The sequence below is a fragment of the Pyricularia pennisetigena genome (genome assembly GCF_004337985.1).
Source record: "Pyricularia pennisetigena strain Br36 chromosome 4 map unlocalized Pyricularia_pennisetigena_Br36_Scf_9, whole genome shotgun sequence".
Lineage (NCBI taxonomy): Eukaryota > Fungi > Ascomycota > Sordariomycetes > Magnaporthales > Pyriculariaceae > Pyricularia > Pyricularia pennisetigena.
In genome coordinates this window covers 560,107-577,293 of record NW_021940921.1, presented here as the reverse complement: position 1 = coordinate 577,293, position 17,187 = coordinate 560,107, and the positions used below count along the sequence as shown (strand labels likewise).

At 54.8% G+C, this 17,187-nt stretch overlaps 6 protein-coding genes across 6 annotated transcripts; 4 read left to right on the top strand and 2 right to left on the bottom strand.

Moving 5' to 3' along the window:
• Window positions 1-230: 230 nt before the first annotated feature.
• Window positions 231-1,223, top strand: PpBr36_10208 (uncharacterized protein; the record flags this gene model as incomplete). The annotated part of the gene is made up of 3 exons (XM_029897321.1): window positions 231-257; window positions 332-411; window positions 518-1,223. 3 exons carry the CDS (start codon window positions 231-233, stop codon window positions 1,221-1,223), a joined length of 813 nt encoding a protein of 270 aa, XP_029744227.1.
• A 1,475-nt stretch (window positions 1,224-2,698) lies between these two features.
• PpBr36_10207 (uncharacterized protein) lies at window positions 2,699-5,323 on the bottom strand (the record flags this gene model as incomplete). The annotated part of the gene is made up of 5 exons (XM_029897320.1): window positions 2,699-2,818; window positions 3,229-3,298; window positions 3,591-4,118; window positions 4,157-4,268; window positions 4,423-5,323. Coding segments are annotated over 5 exons (1,731 nt in total), but the record flags the coding sequence as incomplete, so codon positions are not given.
• PpBr36_10206 (uncharacterized protein) lies at window positions 3,049-5,377 on the top strand (the record flags this gene model as incomplete). The annotated part of the gene is made up of 5 exons (XM_029897319.1): window positions 3,049-3,264; window positions 3,341-3,362; window positions 3,468-3,524; window positions 3,609-4,247; window positions 4,425-5,377. 5 exons carry the CDS (start codon window positions 3,049-3,051, stop codon window positions 5,375-5,377), a joined length of 1,887 nt encoding a protein of 628 aa, XP_029744221.1.
• Window positions 5,378-6,438: 1,061 nt separating this feature from the next.
• Window positions 6,439-9,765, top strand: PpBr36_10205 (uncharacterized protein; the record flags this gene model as incomplete). Its single annotated transcript, XM_029897318.1, has 6 exons — window positions 6,439-6,542; window positions 6,728-6,751; window positions 6,989-7,114; window positions 7,242-7,834; window positions 7,918-9,055; window positions 9,132-9,765. 6 exons carry the CDS (start codon window positions 6,439-6,441, stop codon window positions 9,763-9,765), a joined length of 2,619 nt encoding a protein of 872 aa, XP_029744218.1.
• A 2,002-nt stretch (window positions 9,766-11,767) lies between these two features.
• Window positions 11,768-15,976, top strand: PpBr36_10203 (uncharacterized protein; the record flags this gene model as incomplete). Its single annotated transcript, XM_029897316.1, has 4 exons — window positions 11,768-12,105; window positions 12,226-13,309; window positions 13,405-15,007; window positions 15,111-15,976. 4 exons carry the CDS (start codon window positions 11,768-11,770, stop codon window positions 15,974-15,976), a joined length of 3,891 nt encoding a protein of 1,296 aa, XP_029744224.1.
• PpBr36_10204 (uncharacterized protein) lies at window positions 12,218-15,838 on the bottom strand (the record flags this gene model as incomplete). The annotated part of the gene is given in 4 exon segments (XM_029897317.1): window positions 12,218-13,270; window positions 13,450-14,766; window positions 14,781-15,013; window positions 15,172-15,838. The coding sequence occupies 4 exon segments, from the start codon at window positions 15,836-15,838 to the stop codon at window positions 12,218-12,220; spliced, it is 3,270 nt and encodes a 1,089-aa protein (XP_029744219.1).
• Window positions 15,977-17,187: the final 1,211 nt, after the last annotated feature.

The window sequence follows — 17,187 nt, the reverse complement described above, 5'->3', positions numbered from 1 at the left end:
TCGACTACAGCCCGGCTCGTTGTTCGATGTCCCTTCTCTCCCTAGGAATCAATTCGTCATAGTATTGATCTTCGACCGAGCCCAAACACATCGTCCTGTCCCATCGCCTGCGTCGACGACCGCAGCAGCATCGATCCAAGGCGACCCGATCCTTATCCCATCCTTTCAAGCAGAACATTCGGCCTACCACGCCAAATCCGACACCACAAGTTCCCTCATTCCATTCCGTCATGGCTTCCAAAGCAGCCACCAAACGGGTTCGTCATCACCCCTCTCCGACTCACCCGGATTTGCATGGACTTGGGCTGACCAAAAGATCTCTAATCCACAGCTCACATTGGAGTACAAGTCCATCTCCAAGAACCCGCCGCCATACATTACTGCACATCCATCAGAGTCTAATATTCTTGAGTAAGCCTACCCTGTTGTCGCGACGCCTGTTTTACAGGCTAACCTTGGCACCTTGTCGGCCTTGTATGTGCAGTTCAACGGAACCAACTAACGGCCTTATCTGCAGGTGGCATTACATTATCACCGGTCCAGAGAACACTCCCTACTATGGCGGTCAATACTGGGGCACTCTCATGTTCCCGCCCAACTACCCTTTCGCCCCGCCAGCCATCCGCATGCACACACCTTCAGGCCGCTTCCAGCCCTCGACCCGCCTATGTCTTTCCATCTCCGACTTTCACCCTCGCTCTTTCAACCCGGCATGGGAGGTCTCGACCATTCTGATCGGTTTACTGTCATTCATGACGTCAGAGGAGATGACTACCGGGTCGGTTTCAGCAACAGAGGCCGAGCGCAAGTTCCACGCCGCTAGGTCGCGTTGGTGGAATTCCACTGGCGGCGGCTCACACGCACGTTCTACAGGCTCGGTGCAGAAAGGAAATGTCAAGGCAGGCGACGGCGGCGCAAAATTTCGCAGCGAATGGCCCGAGGTTGATGCCGAGAACTGGGAGTGCATGCGCAAGGAGGACATCGACCCTGCGACTGGCCAGAAGAGAAACTCGGCCGACGGTTCGGGTTCAGGTAACGGTTGTGCACCACAGCTTGGCATCGCCAGCGCCGGTAGCGGGAACCAGGCCCAGGCCGTCGTTGATGTCATGGCACAACGGAGGGAATTGGGACAGGGATGGCTCTGGCAAAACAAGTTCCTCGTGGCTTTGGGCGCCGTATTCGTCTACGTGCTCATCGCCCGCATTCTAGGATCGGTTGAATAAGGGAATCTTGCACTTCCCCGTTCGCAGTAACACGGTCACGTTACTACCCCCGCTGTCACAGCCGTGTCAACCATGAAACATGGGTGCGAGGCGACTGCCATGGCACACAGGTTGGGTGCAATTCTCTGTGACCGCGACACCATCCTTCATACGATACTCTACTCTCTTGGCTGCATGTGCCCTACCATGAAACCATCGCACTATTCACGACTTTTCTTTTGTACTGACAACGGGCTTTGCACGGCGTTCGATGGCGTTATGAAGAAATGGGTTGATAACAGCGATGATGGCATACTGCAATTATATTCGGCAATGGGACCTCGGCGGGCATTACCAGAACCACACACATGTTTGTATACGCGACATCAAGATTGATCGCAATTTGCAGACGCATGTTTTAATTAGCCGGTATCATTTTACACAACTACCTAGTCACGTGAGCTCGTGGCATCACTCTTTACAACTGTGTTCTTTGGTACTTGGTCCTTCAAGTGACTTGCGAATGCTACAACTCTTGAAAATTAAGGTTCTTGTCACCCGTTGCAGGCAATATCTGGTCCGCATGTACTCGGCTGGAAACGGCTTCGGATACCCTTGATGATGCAATGACGAGATGCCATTTGAGGGGGGTATGTATGTAGTCGAAGTGTAGCAGTTTTTATTTGGGCACCTGGAGTTTGAGATCTCAGCAAAGTATGGATTGGGCCGGCAGCCTGCATCACGCACCTAATCGACACCAGCCTGTGCGTCGGATAGCGGCCAAGGCGCGCCCACAAGGCAACCGTGCTGTTGAGCCTCTAATCTAGGACAGAACCCGCAGCCACCGGGTCAACAGAGCGTTCCCGCTGTGCAGCCCACGGCTACGTTCTCACAAAGTCATCTGATTCGTCGACCATAGTAATTCGGGGTCCTCGTACAGCCCAAGGTCCCACGACGAACAAGCTAGTTCTAGCTTTGACAGGCCCTGAAACCTGGAATCTCTTGGAGATGCTATCAGGTTCATGTATCTTCTCTAAGCCTCCTTTACCGGACGAATAAAGGTTGGCATGTTTTTCTTAGGTTGCCGTTGGCTACCGGCGGTGCGTTCCCTTTGGTCTCATCTATGCCTGTTCGGCGACCGTATGAACAAACGTACCGAAACTCTGCTGTATTATCAATTAATAATTATATTTCAGTTGGGCTGAATGTTTTTTTTTTTTTTTTTTTTCGGGGTCGTGTTTATCGCATCGAACTTTGATGGGGCGAATTAGTCCTTAATGGATATTATTTCACTTGTCTATCGGGTTTTAACACGAGTCTAGGCGCGTGCGTATCCTTGACCCTTCAAAAGGAAGCTCTGCATACGAACAGATGCCGTTCAGTATCAAGGGGCCGTTCTACGCTGGAGGGCTGGTGCACCCACCACATGCCCGCACAAGCGACCATCCGAGTTGCTGCAGGGCGATTGTGGCCACGGCCCTCTATCCGGTAGGTGGTTACCGTCTCCCGCCACTGGCAATGCAGGAAGTATTTGGGATGAAATATGTCCTCTCCTGCAGCATCAGCACGATATCCGTCGAACCTCGATTTCGTTCCTGCAAGTCCCTGGGTCGGCTCTGTTGTGAGTGTGTGCGCACGCGTGTGTGTATGTATTCTGTTTGTTGTGTTTTGCAGAACTTACCACACACACACACTCCGGCAAGCCGATACCTTTTTTTTTTCTCTTTCTTTTTTGTTGGGGTCCAAGAACAAAGTGTGATAGAGTTCATCGGCTAGCCGCCTTTCTCTGCGGCCCCCTCCCCCCCTGCCCCTGGAACTTGGGGATATATAAAAAGCACCGAGAACCATGTTCAGCAGGCTCTCGCTTCTGGGCTTTGAGTTGCGCGTGCTCTTGAACCGCTGCGAGAGACGAATCTTGACGACTATGTACCAGGTCAGTCTCGAGCCGGAAAGCCCAACGAGACCCATGGAGACGCGGAAGCAGGTGGACGTGACGACGGAGGAAGTCGTGGTGGGGACCACTCACCTCTACCGCGCCGATGGCAGCATTCGGCTGATCCCTGTAAGTGCAACTCTTGTCCTCCTTGACGGGGAAGCTGTGGAGGGACGGGAGCTGACCAAGATTCTGACGATATCAGATGCCATCGCCAGATCCCAAGGGTATGTGTTTTTGTTTTTTTTTTTTTTTTTTTTTTTTCTTTTTTGAAAGAGTACATGCGGCAAAGGTGACTTTTTACAATCAAGATGAACTAATTGTTGGAGCAGACCCTCTTAATCTGCCGCTATGGAGAAAGTATCTCGCCGTCAGCATCGTCTGCTTCTGTAAGCCCGTCGAGACGATGATATCTCCTCTACATGGCATTCTGTCTTTTGTTTTTTTTTACTGACGTGCATGTTGTGCAAAAGTCGGCGCTCTCGCGCTGACAGCCGAAGTGGTCGTCGGCGGCCTGATCCCGATATTCATCCTGGAGTACGCGGGCGTGGACCCGCACTACATTAACGAGGTCGACTTCACGGACCGGCGCCGCGGCCCGCCCGGAAGCCCCCTGACGGTCCTCCCCAAGGGCGTCCGACCGCCGGACCTGGGCCGCATAACGCTGCTGGTGACGATCCCGCTCCTGACCAACGGCATCGCGTCCTACTTCCTCGTGCCGCTGAGCATCGCCGTCGGGCGGCGGCCGATCCTCCTGCTCGCGTCGACGTGCGCCTGGGTCGGCGGCCTCTGGGCGGCCATGAGCACCAGCCTCGACTCGCACCTGGCCGCCCGGGCGCTGCAGGGGCTCGGGGCCGGCGCGGTCGAGGCCCTGATCCCGCTCGTCGTCCAGGACATGTTCTTCCTGCACCAGCGCAACACGTGGATGTCGGTCGTCGTGTCGTCGCAGGGCCTCCTCATCATCTCGGTGGGCATCGCCACGCCTTACATTGCGGCAAACTACTCGTGGCGCTGGATCTACTGGATCACGTCCGGCTTCGGCATCTTCGCCTGGGTGCTGTTGCTGTTCTTCATGCCCGAGACGCGGTTCACTAGGTGCAAGAAGGCCCTCGGTAAGTCGCTAGTCTCTGTCCCTGTTGGCTGGGGGGGGTGTGGGTGTGGGTGTGGGTGTGGGTATGGGCCTCTCAGCTTGCTACATGGCTGCGCGGGGTGTTTTGTTTGTATATTTCATGACGACTAATTCAGCGACGCTACAAAAAAAAAAAAAAACACATGATGGCAAAATACAGTCGGCGAGGCCCGTCCGCAGATCGACCACCTCAACTACGCGCCGCGCACCATCTGGACCGAGATCGGCGTCTTCAACTGCGGGTTCGAGTGGCGCGAGGCGGGGGTCAGCATGCTCAACACGCTGCGGACGACGCTCTTCCCCGTGGTGCTGTGGACGACGCTTACGAACAGCGCCTTCATCATCGCGGCGCAGGCCACGCAGCAGATCTCGGCGTTTGCGCTGCTGGCGCAGGGCTGGCGGTACGAGCACACGGGCCTCTCGTTCGCGCCGTTTGTCGTCGCGGCCATCTTCGTCTACGTGTTCGCCGGGCCGGTGGCCGACAAGCTCAGCCTCGCCACGACGAGGTGGCAGGCCAGGCACATGACGAGGAAGAGCGCCGATGGCGAAGACGGCATGGTCCCGGGTGGGGTCCCGGCGACGACCGAGAACCTCCGAGAGGCGGAGCACAACCTGCCCAACTTTGTGCTGCCGTTCGTGGCGGGCATCGCGGGGGCGTTCCTGTTCGGGGCGTCGGCGCAGCAGAACCTGCACTGGGCCGTCACGCTGACGGGGTCGTTCCTCATCATCTTTGGGTACCTGACGACGCTGACGCTGGCCAACGTCTTCGCCATCGAGAGCTACCCCATGTGGGCGGGCCCGGTGCTGGTCAACGTCAGCAGCATGCGCATCATCATCGCCTTCTTCATGGCCAGCCAGGCCACCACCTGGGTGCAGACGAAGGGCGCCATGGCGACGTTTGCCATCTACGGCGAGACGCTCATCGTGGTCAGCCTGGGCATCGTGGTGCTCTTCTTCTTTGGGAAAAAGATCCGGCGCTGGACGGCGGGCAAGGTCAAGCTCAGCGTCGTCAATGACGGTCGCGAGCCCGACGGGGGTGGTCGTGGCACGAGGGGAATAACTAGTGGAGTGATGGGTCTGAGGAGGAAAAGTCAGGGGTTTGAGATGATCTGACTGTGGGGCCTGGGGTCTACAGGGTAGTAGGTGTATATGGAGGAGGAGGGAGAAGAAGAAGAAGAAGAAGAAGAAGAAGAAGAAGAAGAAGAAGAAACGAAAAACAAAAAAGCCTTGGGGGATTCTAGCGGGGGGGCAAGGAAGACGACGAAAGGAGGTTTGTGCATTTGTCGGCGTTTGGGATAAAAAAAAAAGAAAAGAAATAAAAAAAAAAGACTATGAGGCCTTTTTTCTTTCCTTTTCACTTCATTCTTTTGTATTGCTTGTTGATTGCTTCAAACAAGGTACAACCTAGAGCTCACTACTAGATGAGCCATCCACACCAGGTCTAGATTTGGCATAGAAAATGAAACAAAGACAGGTGGATCTAACTAGAGCGGGCAGTTGTATAACGAAGCATGGAGAATCACGTGCGGCATGACATCGTATTCTTTGGTTGCGTATGATTGCGTATGCTTTACCTTGCCTATTCGAGGTAGCAACCCTCCTTTGTTGGCAACAAGGTGTACTTTAAACACAGGTGGCTACTACGGTACACTCTAAGAATCTCGGTCTACAGCAGTGTTAGATGGGCGGCGCGACTCATGATCCCTGATACTCGGGATGTAATGTACCCCTGTTCGAGGCAACCCTAAACCCGCTATTTCATCCAAAAATAGTACACCTTCCCTTGATTCCTTCGTCCCAGTCACCTTTTCCGGCTTGCAACGTCCAAGCTCTAGCGGGGTGGCACGGCGAGATTGGTCAACCCGCTCTTTGGTTTTAGTAAACCCGAGAGAAGCTTCGGTGGGAAGAGCTCTTCTTTTTTGACGCATATCTGGACGACAAAAGCTATCCGACCTCCCCAAACGCTTGGTAGTCGTCGCATATTTTTTTTTTATTTCGTTTTTTTTGGGGTTATTCTAAACAAAGACTGCGAAGAGCAACAGAGGCCGAGACGCTCCACAGCGTCAGTCTTGTTTTTTTTTTTTTTTTTTTTTTTTTTTTTTTTTTTTTTAAAAAAAAAAAAATTATTATTATTTTCGTTCACCGAAACAAGAATCATATTCTCCTAGTAACTAATGAGCGCACACGGGGGTTCTCCTCAATCGGCTGCGCCGACCATGGAGCAGCCTGCTTGGCAGCCAGAAATGGCAAACGGGGAGCCATATTCTCGGGCGGTACAGTGGCAGCAACCCCTCTCCCCCCAAACTTCGGGATGATTTTTATGTTTTTTTTTTTGGACATTTTGACAGACAAAAAAATAAACAACATGTTTTTTTTCAAGTATTCTGTTTGTCCAATATTTTTGTTTTCTTGGCAGTTCGTGGGCTAACAAGATGGGGGGATCAACGGGATGTGGGAATCTAGTGTGATCAATGTCGGACGCGCAAGGTGAGTTTGATGTTTGTGAGCTGAGGACGGAGGCTCTGGCTTCTGCCTTGTCAATTTTATTTATATCTTTTTTTTTTCTTGGCTTCGGCTTCACTTTCTCTCCCTCCTTCTTTTTTTTCTGATATTCTCTGCTCTTTCTAATCCTTTGCCGTTCCCTGAACATATCCGACGGATGAGAAACAATGACTGACATAAAGGTTGCAACTCGGCTTTGCTCCCTGCCTCATCGTCAAATAGATTCGCTGCAACAGAGAAGTACCATGCTCAAACTGTCGGACAGCATCTCGAACATGCACAACAACGGGGATGGGACGGAGAGGCCACCCGGGAGGTTCGAGAGTCCTCGTCTCGAGTCAATAGTGAGTCAACACCTTTTCCATTGGACTGCCAACCGTCTCCTAGATATGGCGCTTACTTCACAATTTTTTTTTTCTTTCTCTCTCATTCAACCAACCATGCGATGCTGACCAGTCAAAAATCGGCCCAACAGTGAAAGGAAGATTGACCGGATCGAGGAAAGGCTCAGCGCCATCGAGGGCCTCCTCAGGGCACGGCTTCCAGGAAATGGGTTCCAGGGGCCACCGGCGTCATCGTCATCTTCCTCGGGCCCTGGGGCCATGTCCCAGCAGATCCCCATGAGGCCGGCCACGGGAGCGTCGTCGTGCGCGGGGACGTCGTCGGCGGGCAACGCGCCGCTGAAGTCGGGCCACGCGGCCAGCGACAGCCACTGCAGCTCGCCGCTCGATTTTGACTCGCCGGCCACGTACGAAGGCGGCTCGTCGCTCACGGCGCAGTCCACCCTTGCCGGCGAGTTCTTTGAGAAGGCGGTGCTGTTGGGCCGGACGCCCGGGTTCTACGGCGACGGCGGCGACGACGAGATCAACGCCCGCATGCGCGATGCCCTCGCGTCTCTGAAGCAGATGGTCGCCATGCAGAAGGAGACGGCGTCGGCGGATGAGCTCACCCCGGGTTGTTGCGGTGGGCATCCTGAGGAGGGCAAGGTCGGGGGCGAGGATGGCGCTCTACAGAAGCTGGAGATGCCGCCCATGCAGGCTGTGTTGGCCATCTTGCGGAGAGTTAAAGGTATTTTGTCAAAGTTTTTTTTTTTTCTTTTTTTTTTTCATGTCAACCCCTCACTGACGAGAAATACTTTAAAACCACAACAGAGTCCGGATCAAGAGTGTTTGAAGACGACATGGCCTTCCTCGATATGGACGAGTTCATTGCTCTCTGCAAAAACGTCTACTTTGCCACCGAGGAGTTCTCCGAGGCGACCTTCATCATCGTCAACGCGGGCCTGTACCACATGTTCGCGTCCGAGTTTGACGCGACCAACGACGAGGCGCTGAGGCAGCAGTACTGCGCCTACGAGGACCAGCTGCAGTCCAACCTGGACGCGGCGTTTCTGCGGCTGCCGCTGTGCCTGCCGGCGACCATGATGAACATCAAGGCGCTCCTGATCGGGACCATGCACACCATCGGCTACGTGTGCAAGCCCAAGCTGGCCTGGACCCTGATAACGACGGCGGCGCGCATGGTGCTGACGTTGGGGTTCCACCGCATCGACAACAGCCCGGCGGGCATGGGGGTGGCTGCGACGGCGGCTCCGGCCACAACGGCATCCGCCACCACGGGCGCGGCGGCGACGGCAACACCAGGGTCCATTTCCGCAGGGACATCCCCAGCAGCAGCAGCAGCAGCAGCAGCAGCGGGGACGGCAACGAGTTCGGCCAGCGGCAAAACCAACGTCAAGGTGCTCATCTTCTGGTACGTCTACACTATCGAAAAGGCGCTCGCGCTCCGGCTCGGCTACTCGTCGGTGATACGGGACCACGACATCACCATCCCCTACACGCTCGACACGTCGGTGCAGCCCGGCCCGTTCTCGGGCCTGGTCAACGCGTGGGTCAAGCTCGCGGTGATCCAGTCGCGGTCGTACGAGCAGCTGTACAGCCCGCAGGCGCTGTCACAGCCGCGCGAGGTGACGGTGTCGTGCGCGCGCGAGCTGGGCCGGCAGCTCGAGGCCGTCATGGACGAGGCGAAGCGGGCCCGGGACGCCCTGGCCGAGGCGGTGGGGCCCGACTCCAAGTACACGGGGTCGCTCGACATGCAGCTCAAGGGCGACGAGATCATCTGCTACACGACGCTCACCCTCATCTACCGCGCCGTGCCGGCTGCCGACGGCTCGGCCGACACCTTTGCCGCCGAATGCGTCGAGGCGGCCAGGCGCGTCCTGGAGATTCATCAGGAATGCATGGCGGCCACGGCGAATAATATGCATCTGCAGGTTTCGCAAATACATTGGTATGTTTCTTTTTAGAGGCTCAAGTTTTTGCTGTCTCTACAATCCACTAACAACCCATACAAAAAAAAAAAAAAGGTCCATCCTCCTCACCCCGTTCGCTCCATTCTTTGTCCTCTTCTGCCAAACCATCTCGACCTCGTCTTCTGCCGACCTGGCCCTCATCCAAGGCTTTGCTGCGTCGCTGATCCCGGCCAGCGAGTACTCGGAGCCCGTCAAGCGCCTGCAGCGGCTGTGCGACGTCTTCTGTAAGGTCGCGGCCGTCTACCTCGAGGCCAAGGCCCGGGCCAACCAGGTCGGCGACCGGGACATGATGCAGATTGGGAACGAGTTCGACATGTACTTTGGGGCGCTCGGGTTGATGCAGCACCAGCAGCAGCACCAGCCCATGGTGGAACCGCAGTGGAATGCTCAGCACCACCACCACCACCAGCAGCAACAACAACAACAGCAGCAGCAGCAGCATCAGCATCAGCATCAGCAACAGTTTGCTGCCGTTCAGCAACACCACCAGCATCACCCCCAACATGCGCAGCCGGACGTTCAGAACTTGGGAATGATGATGCCCGGTTTCGACATGGGATTAGGCGACTGGTATGCAGGGAACAGGAACATCATGGGCTTGTTGGAGGGGGACATGTCTACATTTGGCATGTCGCCCGACGTTGAGCATGGACACGGTCACGGCCATGTTCACGGGCATATGGGATGACATGTGTAATGGGGGAGGGTTGGTTGTGTGTGATTTTTTTTTCTTTGGACAGCAGCCAAGACAAGACAAGACCATCTATCTTACTCTACCCTGCCCATCGTACTTGAAAGTAGGCCTAGTGTGGCAAGATATTTGATCAATTTCAATCAAAAAAAAAAAATCCTTCTCATGCCCTGCACCCAGTCCAACAAACAAAATACCTTTGCTTGGCAAACATTATGACAAAGAGAGAGAGAAGGAGAGAGAAATTACCTCGTTTCCATGACTGCAGCCAAGACATTATCATCTCGACCCAACAAACAAACGAAACAAGTGCCCAAGCGCAAAGCACGGAATAAAGGGCCACCACTCCGCCTCCCCCTTGGACTACCACCAAAAGAAACCGCGTTCGGGGGCCGGGTCACGCCGCACCGAATTCGGCTCCGCGGGGGCCGCAGCACAATTTATTCGGTAGGGTCCCCACTCGACGTGATCGTCAACCCATCAGACCCACAGACGTGGGTCCCCGGAACGTCAGGCAGATCCTACGGCACAGGAAAGCTACGGTGGTAATCTAGATCCGCCGTGTGATATGTAGAGAAATGGTTCAAGGCTTCGGCTCTCGCCTGTGACCTTTGCCAGCTTTTTTCCTGTTTGGGAGCTTTTTGGCAGGTGACTTTTTTTTTTTTTTTTTTTTTCCCCTCCTCTACTCTACTTACACCATGTACACAACAAAAACACCTTGCGCATTGGTCACCTGTTTCCTAGACTCTATCTGCGAGCTGAACCACCCCATTCATATAAGCCCATGTACAGGGGATACCGATTCAAGGTCTGGCTTCTGCAACTAGGGTTAGCTTTCTGATGGCAAGAATCAGGTTTGCGTCTATGTGGGAATATTTTACGAAATTTACCGTGCGAACCATCAACAGCCTTGGTTTACGGTAGGTGCCAACTACTACGTGATATGTTACTCTTGTGGATCGACATGGGTGCGGAAAACGAAACGTGGATGACATGCTCTGACATCCATCCATTTAAACGTGGCCCCTGCACAGGCAATCCTTGTCGGGGCCGGCAAACCCCTTGTTGCAAACCTTAACCTTAGCACTTGCACTCGCGGTGAGTTCCTCGGTGCGGACCCTTTTTTTTTTCATTTTTCTTACTACGTAGTATTTTTTTTTTTTTCCCTGACCTTGCAGGGCCGGGGTCAATACCCCCGATCGCCAATCCTACTACAAACCAAGTAGCAGGTCATGGGAGGGGCGATCGGCTCGGGCCACCGCTTTGCGGTTCGCGCGAAGGCCGGAGTCAGAATCGGGACAAGTTTTGACGAGGATACTTGACGTTGTACACTAATCCTTCTTGTTTTTTTCTGGGGATCCGATTAGAGAGAGGTGCAGATTAGAGTAGCCCCGGCAGTTGATGGTGCAACAAGGAAGCCTTATTGACAAATGGAAACAAAGCCCATCGAGTGCCGAGAAAAAAAAAAAGAGAAAAAAAAAAAAAAAAAAGAGCCCTTACGGTTTTAAGAATGATGAGGCAAAGAGACGCGAGATTTTTCCGTCTGATGTTTTATTAAACGCGCTCGCCTCGCCCAAGCTGCCTCATAGCAAAATCTCCCTTTACGGAAGCATCTGATAGGACTGACAGACCGGTTTTGCCCAGCCTTTCGTTTCCGACTATCCTTGGTCGTTTTTTTTTTTATTTCTAGAACCACCAAGACTTTTTCTTACTATTCTTTTTTTGTCATTTTTTGTTTATTCAAATGTTTTCGATGTTTCTACCATAAATCAAAGCATAACTGTCTTTCCAACAGACGTTTAAAGCCAAGCCAAGCACCACCTCCCTCGTCTGCACCAATACAGACCTCACATATGCTTTAGATCATCGTCAACCTTAATACTTTGCTTCCTCTACCCCCCAGGGCTGTGCTAGCACGCCCCCCAAAAAGAAAAAAAAATCATCTGTATTTTTTTTCGTCTTGACAAACCTCTCATAAAACAACAAAACAAAAACAGCAATGGGGTTACTATCAGAAAAGAAAGCGGCCTCCGTGGCGCCGACGTCGTCGTCCATGGTTACCGTCACCGTCCAAGACTCGACATCACAAGCCTCAAAATCGACAGATGAAACTTCACAGGAAGGCTCAGCATGGAAGTCGTACTGGAGAGTTTTCACTTATGCGGGGCCGGTTGAGTATGTACTCCTGGCCATCGCCACGGTTACGGCCATCGCTTCGGGCGTGCTCATGGCGTCGCAAAACATCATCTTTGGGCAGTTCGTCACGGTCTTTACCGACTTTCAGACGGGAAGTTCGTCGGGAGATCAGTCATTTAGGAATGCGGGTGCTCAACTAGCGTGAGTTTATTTTTTATTTTTGTTTTTCTTTGTCTTCTTCTCTTCCTTGGGCGCGAAACCTTTGGATCCATGTCTGGCTTGACTCGTCTCGCTGACCTCCCCCGGGAATGATTCACACAGCCTCATTTACGTCTACTTCGGCATCGGCCGGTTTGTGGTGGCGTACGTCTACAACTCGCTGCTGACGTACTCGGCCTACCGCATGGTGCGCAACATCCGGCACGAGTACCTCAAGTCGGCGCTGCGGCAGGAGGTGGCGTACTTTGACATTGGCGACGGCGGCTCCATCGCGACGCAGGCCTACTCCAACGGGCGGCTGATCCAGAACGGCACGTCGGAGAAGCTCGGGCTGACGATCCAGGGCGTGTCGGCGTTCGTCAGCGCCTTCGTCATCGCCTTCCTGACCAACTGGAAGCTGACGCTGATCGTGTGCGGGGTGGCGCCGCTGTGCGTCATCTTCATGGCCGTCGTGTCCTTCATCGAGGCCGGGTACGAGACCAAGGTGCTCGAGAAGCACGCGCAGGCCAACGCATACGCGGAGGGGGTGCTGGGCAGCGTGCGGACGGTGCACGCCTTTGAGATGCGCGAGCGGCTGGTGGCCAAGTTTGACGAGTTCCTGTGCGAGGCGCACCGCTGGGGCGACAAGATCTCGTTCCTCTTCGGCGTCCTGTTCTCGGCCGAGTACACCATCGTCTACCTGGGCTACGGGCTCGCCTTCTGGCAGGGCCTCCGCATGCTGTCCACCGGCGAGGTCAGGGACAGCGGAGACGTCTTCACCGTGCTGCTGTCCGTCATCATCGCCGCCCTCAGCCTGACCCAGATCGCCCCCTACAGCATCGAGTTCACCCGCGCCGCCTCCGCCGCCGCTCAGCTGTTTGCTCTCATCGACCGCAAGAGCGTCATCGACCCGCTCGACCCGAGCGGCCTGAAGCCCGAGGTGAACCAGGGCGTCGTGGAGCTCGAGGGCGTCAACTTTTCCTACCCGACCAGGCCCGGCGTCACCGTGCTGGACAACTTTACGCTGACGGCGCCGGCCGGCAAGATCACTGCTCTGGTCGGGCCTAGCGGTTCTGGCAAGAGCACCATCGTTGGCCTGCTGGAGAGGTGGTATAACCCGAACAAGGGCACCATAAAGCTGGACGGGCGGCCGATCGAGACGTTGAATCTGAACTGGTTGAGGCAGAATGTGCGGTTGGTGCAGCAGGTGAGTTTTTTTGTTTCTTGTCCTCTTTTCTCTTTTCGAATCTATTTGCGCAACAGTCACCAATACTCAACATCTTTTTTCTGTGCCTAAAATAGGAACCTGTGCTCTTCCGCGGCTCGGTGTTTGACAACATCGCCCACGGTCTTGTCGGAACCCCCTGGGAGACGGCGCCCAGGGAGGAACAGATGCGTCGGGTGCAGGAAGCCGCCAAGATCGCATTCGCGCACGACTTTGTGTCGGAGCTCCCCGAGGGCTACGACACCGAGATTGGCCAGCGCGGCGGTCTGCTGTCGGGCGGGCAGAAGCAGCGCATCGCCATCGCGCGCTCGGTGGTGTCTCAGCCAAAGGTGCTCCTCCTGGACGAGGCCACCAGCGCCCTGGACCCGCACGCCGAGGGCATCGTGCAGCAGGCGCTGGACAAGGCGGCGGTGGGCAGGACGACCATCGTGATCGCGCACAAGCTCGCGACCATCCGCAAGGCCGACAACATCGTGGTCATGACCAAGGGCCGCATCGTCGAGCAGGGCACGCACGAGAGCCTGATCGAGCAGGACGGCACCTACGCCAGGCTCGTCAAGATCCAGCAGCTCACCACCAGCGCCAACCAGAGCCACTCGGAGACGGACAGCGGCGAGGAGGAGGGGGAGGAGGAGGACACCATCAACGCCGAGGGCGAGGACGACATCGTCAGGCAGGCCAAGTCGCTCACCAAGTACCCCACCGCCGCGCAGGAGCGGATCCAGGCCCAGCTCAGGAGGGACGACTACGAGAACCACAAGCAGTTTGGCTTCATCACCACGGTCCTCCGCATGGTCAGGGAGACGCCCGGTCTGTGGTTCTCCATGCTCGCCGTCCTGGGCGCCTGCGTCGTGGCCTGCGCCCTCTTCCCCGCCCAAGCCATCCTCATGGCGTACATGGTCGAGGTCTTCACGCTCCCCGTCGACCAGATGCTGACGCGGGGCAACTTCCTGTCCTCCATGTTCGTCGTCCTGGCCGCCGGCTGCCTCGTCTTCTACTACATCCTGGGCTACTACACCAACGTCGTCGGCCAGACCCTGACCCACAAGCTGCGCCGCGACATCTTCCAGCAGATCCTGCGCCAGGACCTGCAGTTCTTCGACCGGCCCGAGAACAACATCGGCGCCCTGGCCAGCCGCGTCGACTCCCACCCGCAGTCCGTCTTTGAGCTCATGAGCCTCAACATCGGCCTCATCACCACCGCCGCCCTGAACATCGCCTCGTGCAGCGTCCTCGGCATCGTCTTCAGCTGGAAGCTCGGCCTCGTCATCGTCCTGGCCGGCCTGCCCGTCGTCGTCGGCTGCGGCTTTTTGAAGATGCGCTTCGACGCCAAGCTGGACCGCGAGACCGCCGGACGCCTGTCCACCAGCTCCGCCATCGCCTCCGAGTCCGTCACCGCCATCCGCACCGTCTCCTCCCTCGCCATTGAGAGCTCCGTGCTGGCCAAGTACACCCAGGAGCTCGACAACGCCGTCAACTCGTCAAAGAGACCGCTGGCGAGCATGATGGTCTGGTTCGCCGCCACACAGGGCGTCGAGTTCTGGTTCATGGCTCTCGGTTTCTGGTACGGCACCAGGCTGGTGGCGGACCGCGAGATCACCCTGTTCCAGTTCTTTGTGTCCTTTATGTCGGTGTTTTTCTCGGCCCAGGCCACGTCGCAAATCTTCCAATTCTCAACCAGTAAAGCTTTCCCTCTTTTTTTTTTTTTTCTCACTCTCAACCCCATTTCCATTCAGACAAGACAAATAAACAATTCACTAACCATCCCCACAAAAAAAAACAGGCATGACAAAGGGCATGAACGGCGCCAACTACATCTTCTGGCTGACTGGCATCCAACCCACCGTGTCGCCCACGCCCGATAACAAAGACCGCGCCCCTCGCGCCGGCGGCCCCATCGAGCTCCACGACGTCCGCTTCTCCTACCCCCTCCGGCCCGAGGCCACCGTGCTCAAGGACGTATCGCTCGAGATCAAGCGCGGCCAGTTTGTGGCCCTGGTCGGCGCGTCCGGGTGCGGCAAGTCGACCATAATCGCCATGCTGGAGCGCTTCTACGACCCGACGACGGGCAGCATCCGCGTAGGCGGGGACCCGCTGACGGAGCTGAACCCGCGGCTGTACCGGCGGGTCGTGGCGCTGGTGCAGCAGGAGCCGACGCTGTTCCAGGGCTCGATCCGGGAGAACATTGCGCTGGGCATCGACGGCGGGGAGGGGGAGTCGACGCCGCCGGACGACGCCGCCATCGAGCGCGCCCTCCGCGCCGCCAACGCCTGGGATTTCGTCTCGTCGCTGCCCGACGGCCTCGGCACCGCCGCCGGGTCCAACGGCACCCAGCTCTCGGGCGGCCAGAGGCAGCGCATCGCCATCGCCCGCGCCCTCATCCGCGACCCCAAGATCCTGCTGCTCGACGAGGCCACCAGCGCCCTCGACACCGAAAGCGAAAAGATCGTCCAGGAGGCCCTCGGCGAGGCCGCCAAGTCGGGCGATCGCATCACCGTCGCCGTCGCTCATCGCCTCAGCACCATCAAGGACGCCGATGTCATTTGCGTCTTCTTTGGTGGGAGGATCGTCGAGATGGGCACCCACCAGGAGTTGGTTTCACTTGGTGGCATGTATTTGAAGATGTGCGAGGCACAGAGTTTGGAATAGACAGACTCTTGGGGTATTTTTTTGTTGTTTTGGCACGAAAACAAAAGCAGGGTTTCTTTTTTTTTTCATTGTTTTATATCTTCTTTTCTTTTCACTCTTTTGCATGAGGCTTTGGTCCCTCTCTTTTTTTTTTTTTTTTTTTTTTTTTTCTCTTTCTCGGTTTTCTTTTTGTGTAAGGGTTGGCATACGATAGCGCCCAGGTTTTGGCGTTTATATGTACTGGATTAGGTAGATATCTTCCCTTTTAATCTCACTGTAATACCTACCAACCCCGTTCCTCCCTCTATCCATTTTCTACTTGTCCATCAGTGTAACCTTTTCAACTCCGGCAAAACCCGTCACTGCCTTGGTCATCTTTGCTTGACGAGTTTTAACCCAGCCAACTACCAACTTGGCGAGATGCGTGCTTTATTCCAGAAGGAAGCCTTGCTTTGAAAGTGCCGCGTGGCCTGTATGTGCAGGCCAGGCAACGCAGGACTTTGACGGGCTAGGGTCATCCCAGCTGAAGCATGGACTGTATGTTGTTGGTAAATCCATACACCTTCAAAAACAGTTTGAATCAGGGTCTACCTTGACCAGAAAAACTACCTACTTCCTTGAGATTGCCATATCTGACATTCACATCTTTCCCAGCTTTCACTGATCTTTGAATTAATAAGCTCTTATATATCAAGCTGTCACCAAGTAGTAATTTTCAGCGATTTTCATTTGGAGCTTCTGCATGATTCTAAAATGCTGAACAATGGCGCAGAAAGGTTACAAACATGCCCAGCTTGTTTCTGTTGTGCACTTACGGACAAGCATAACTGGATAGAGTTTCAAAAGGGGCATACAGAAGATAACTGAATAATGAAATCAAAGCACAAAGAAAAGCGCATGTGTGACTTTTTTTCAAAAAAGAAAAAAGAAAAAATAATTAAATAAATAAAGAAAAAAAACCATCAGAAAAAATTGTTTTGTTGTAATAAATAAACGCAAACCAAAAGAAATGAAAAACACCCAGTCGAATGTATAAACCAAAACACCTAGCAAAAAAATAATGCAAAACGTAATTCCCCCGAACCGGAGTCGAGCCGGTGACCTTCTGATTACAACCATTCAATTACAGTCAGACGTGATGAACCAACTACACCATCAGGGGTTTGATTGTTGAAGACCAGGGTGCGGACCAGACTCTATATGCCCCGAAATCCACTTTTGTCCCCACACAG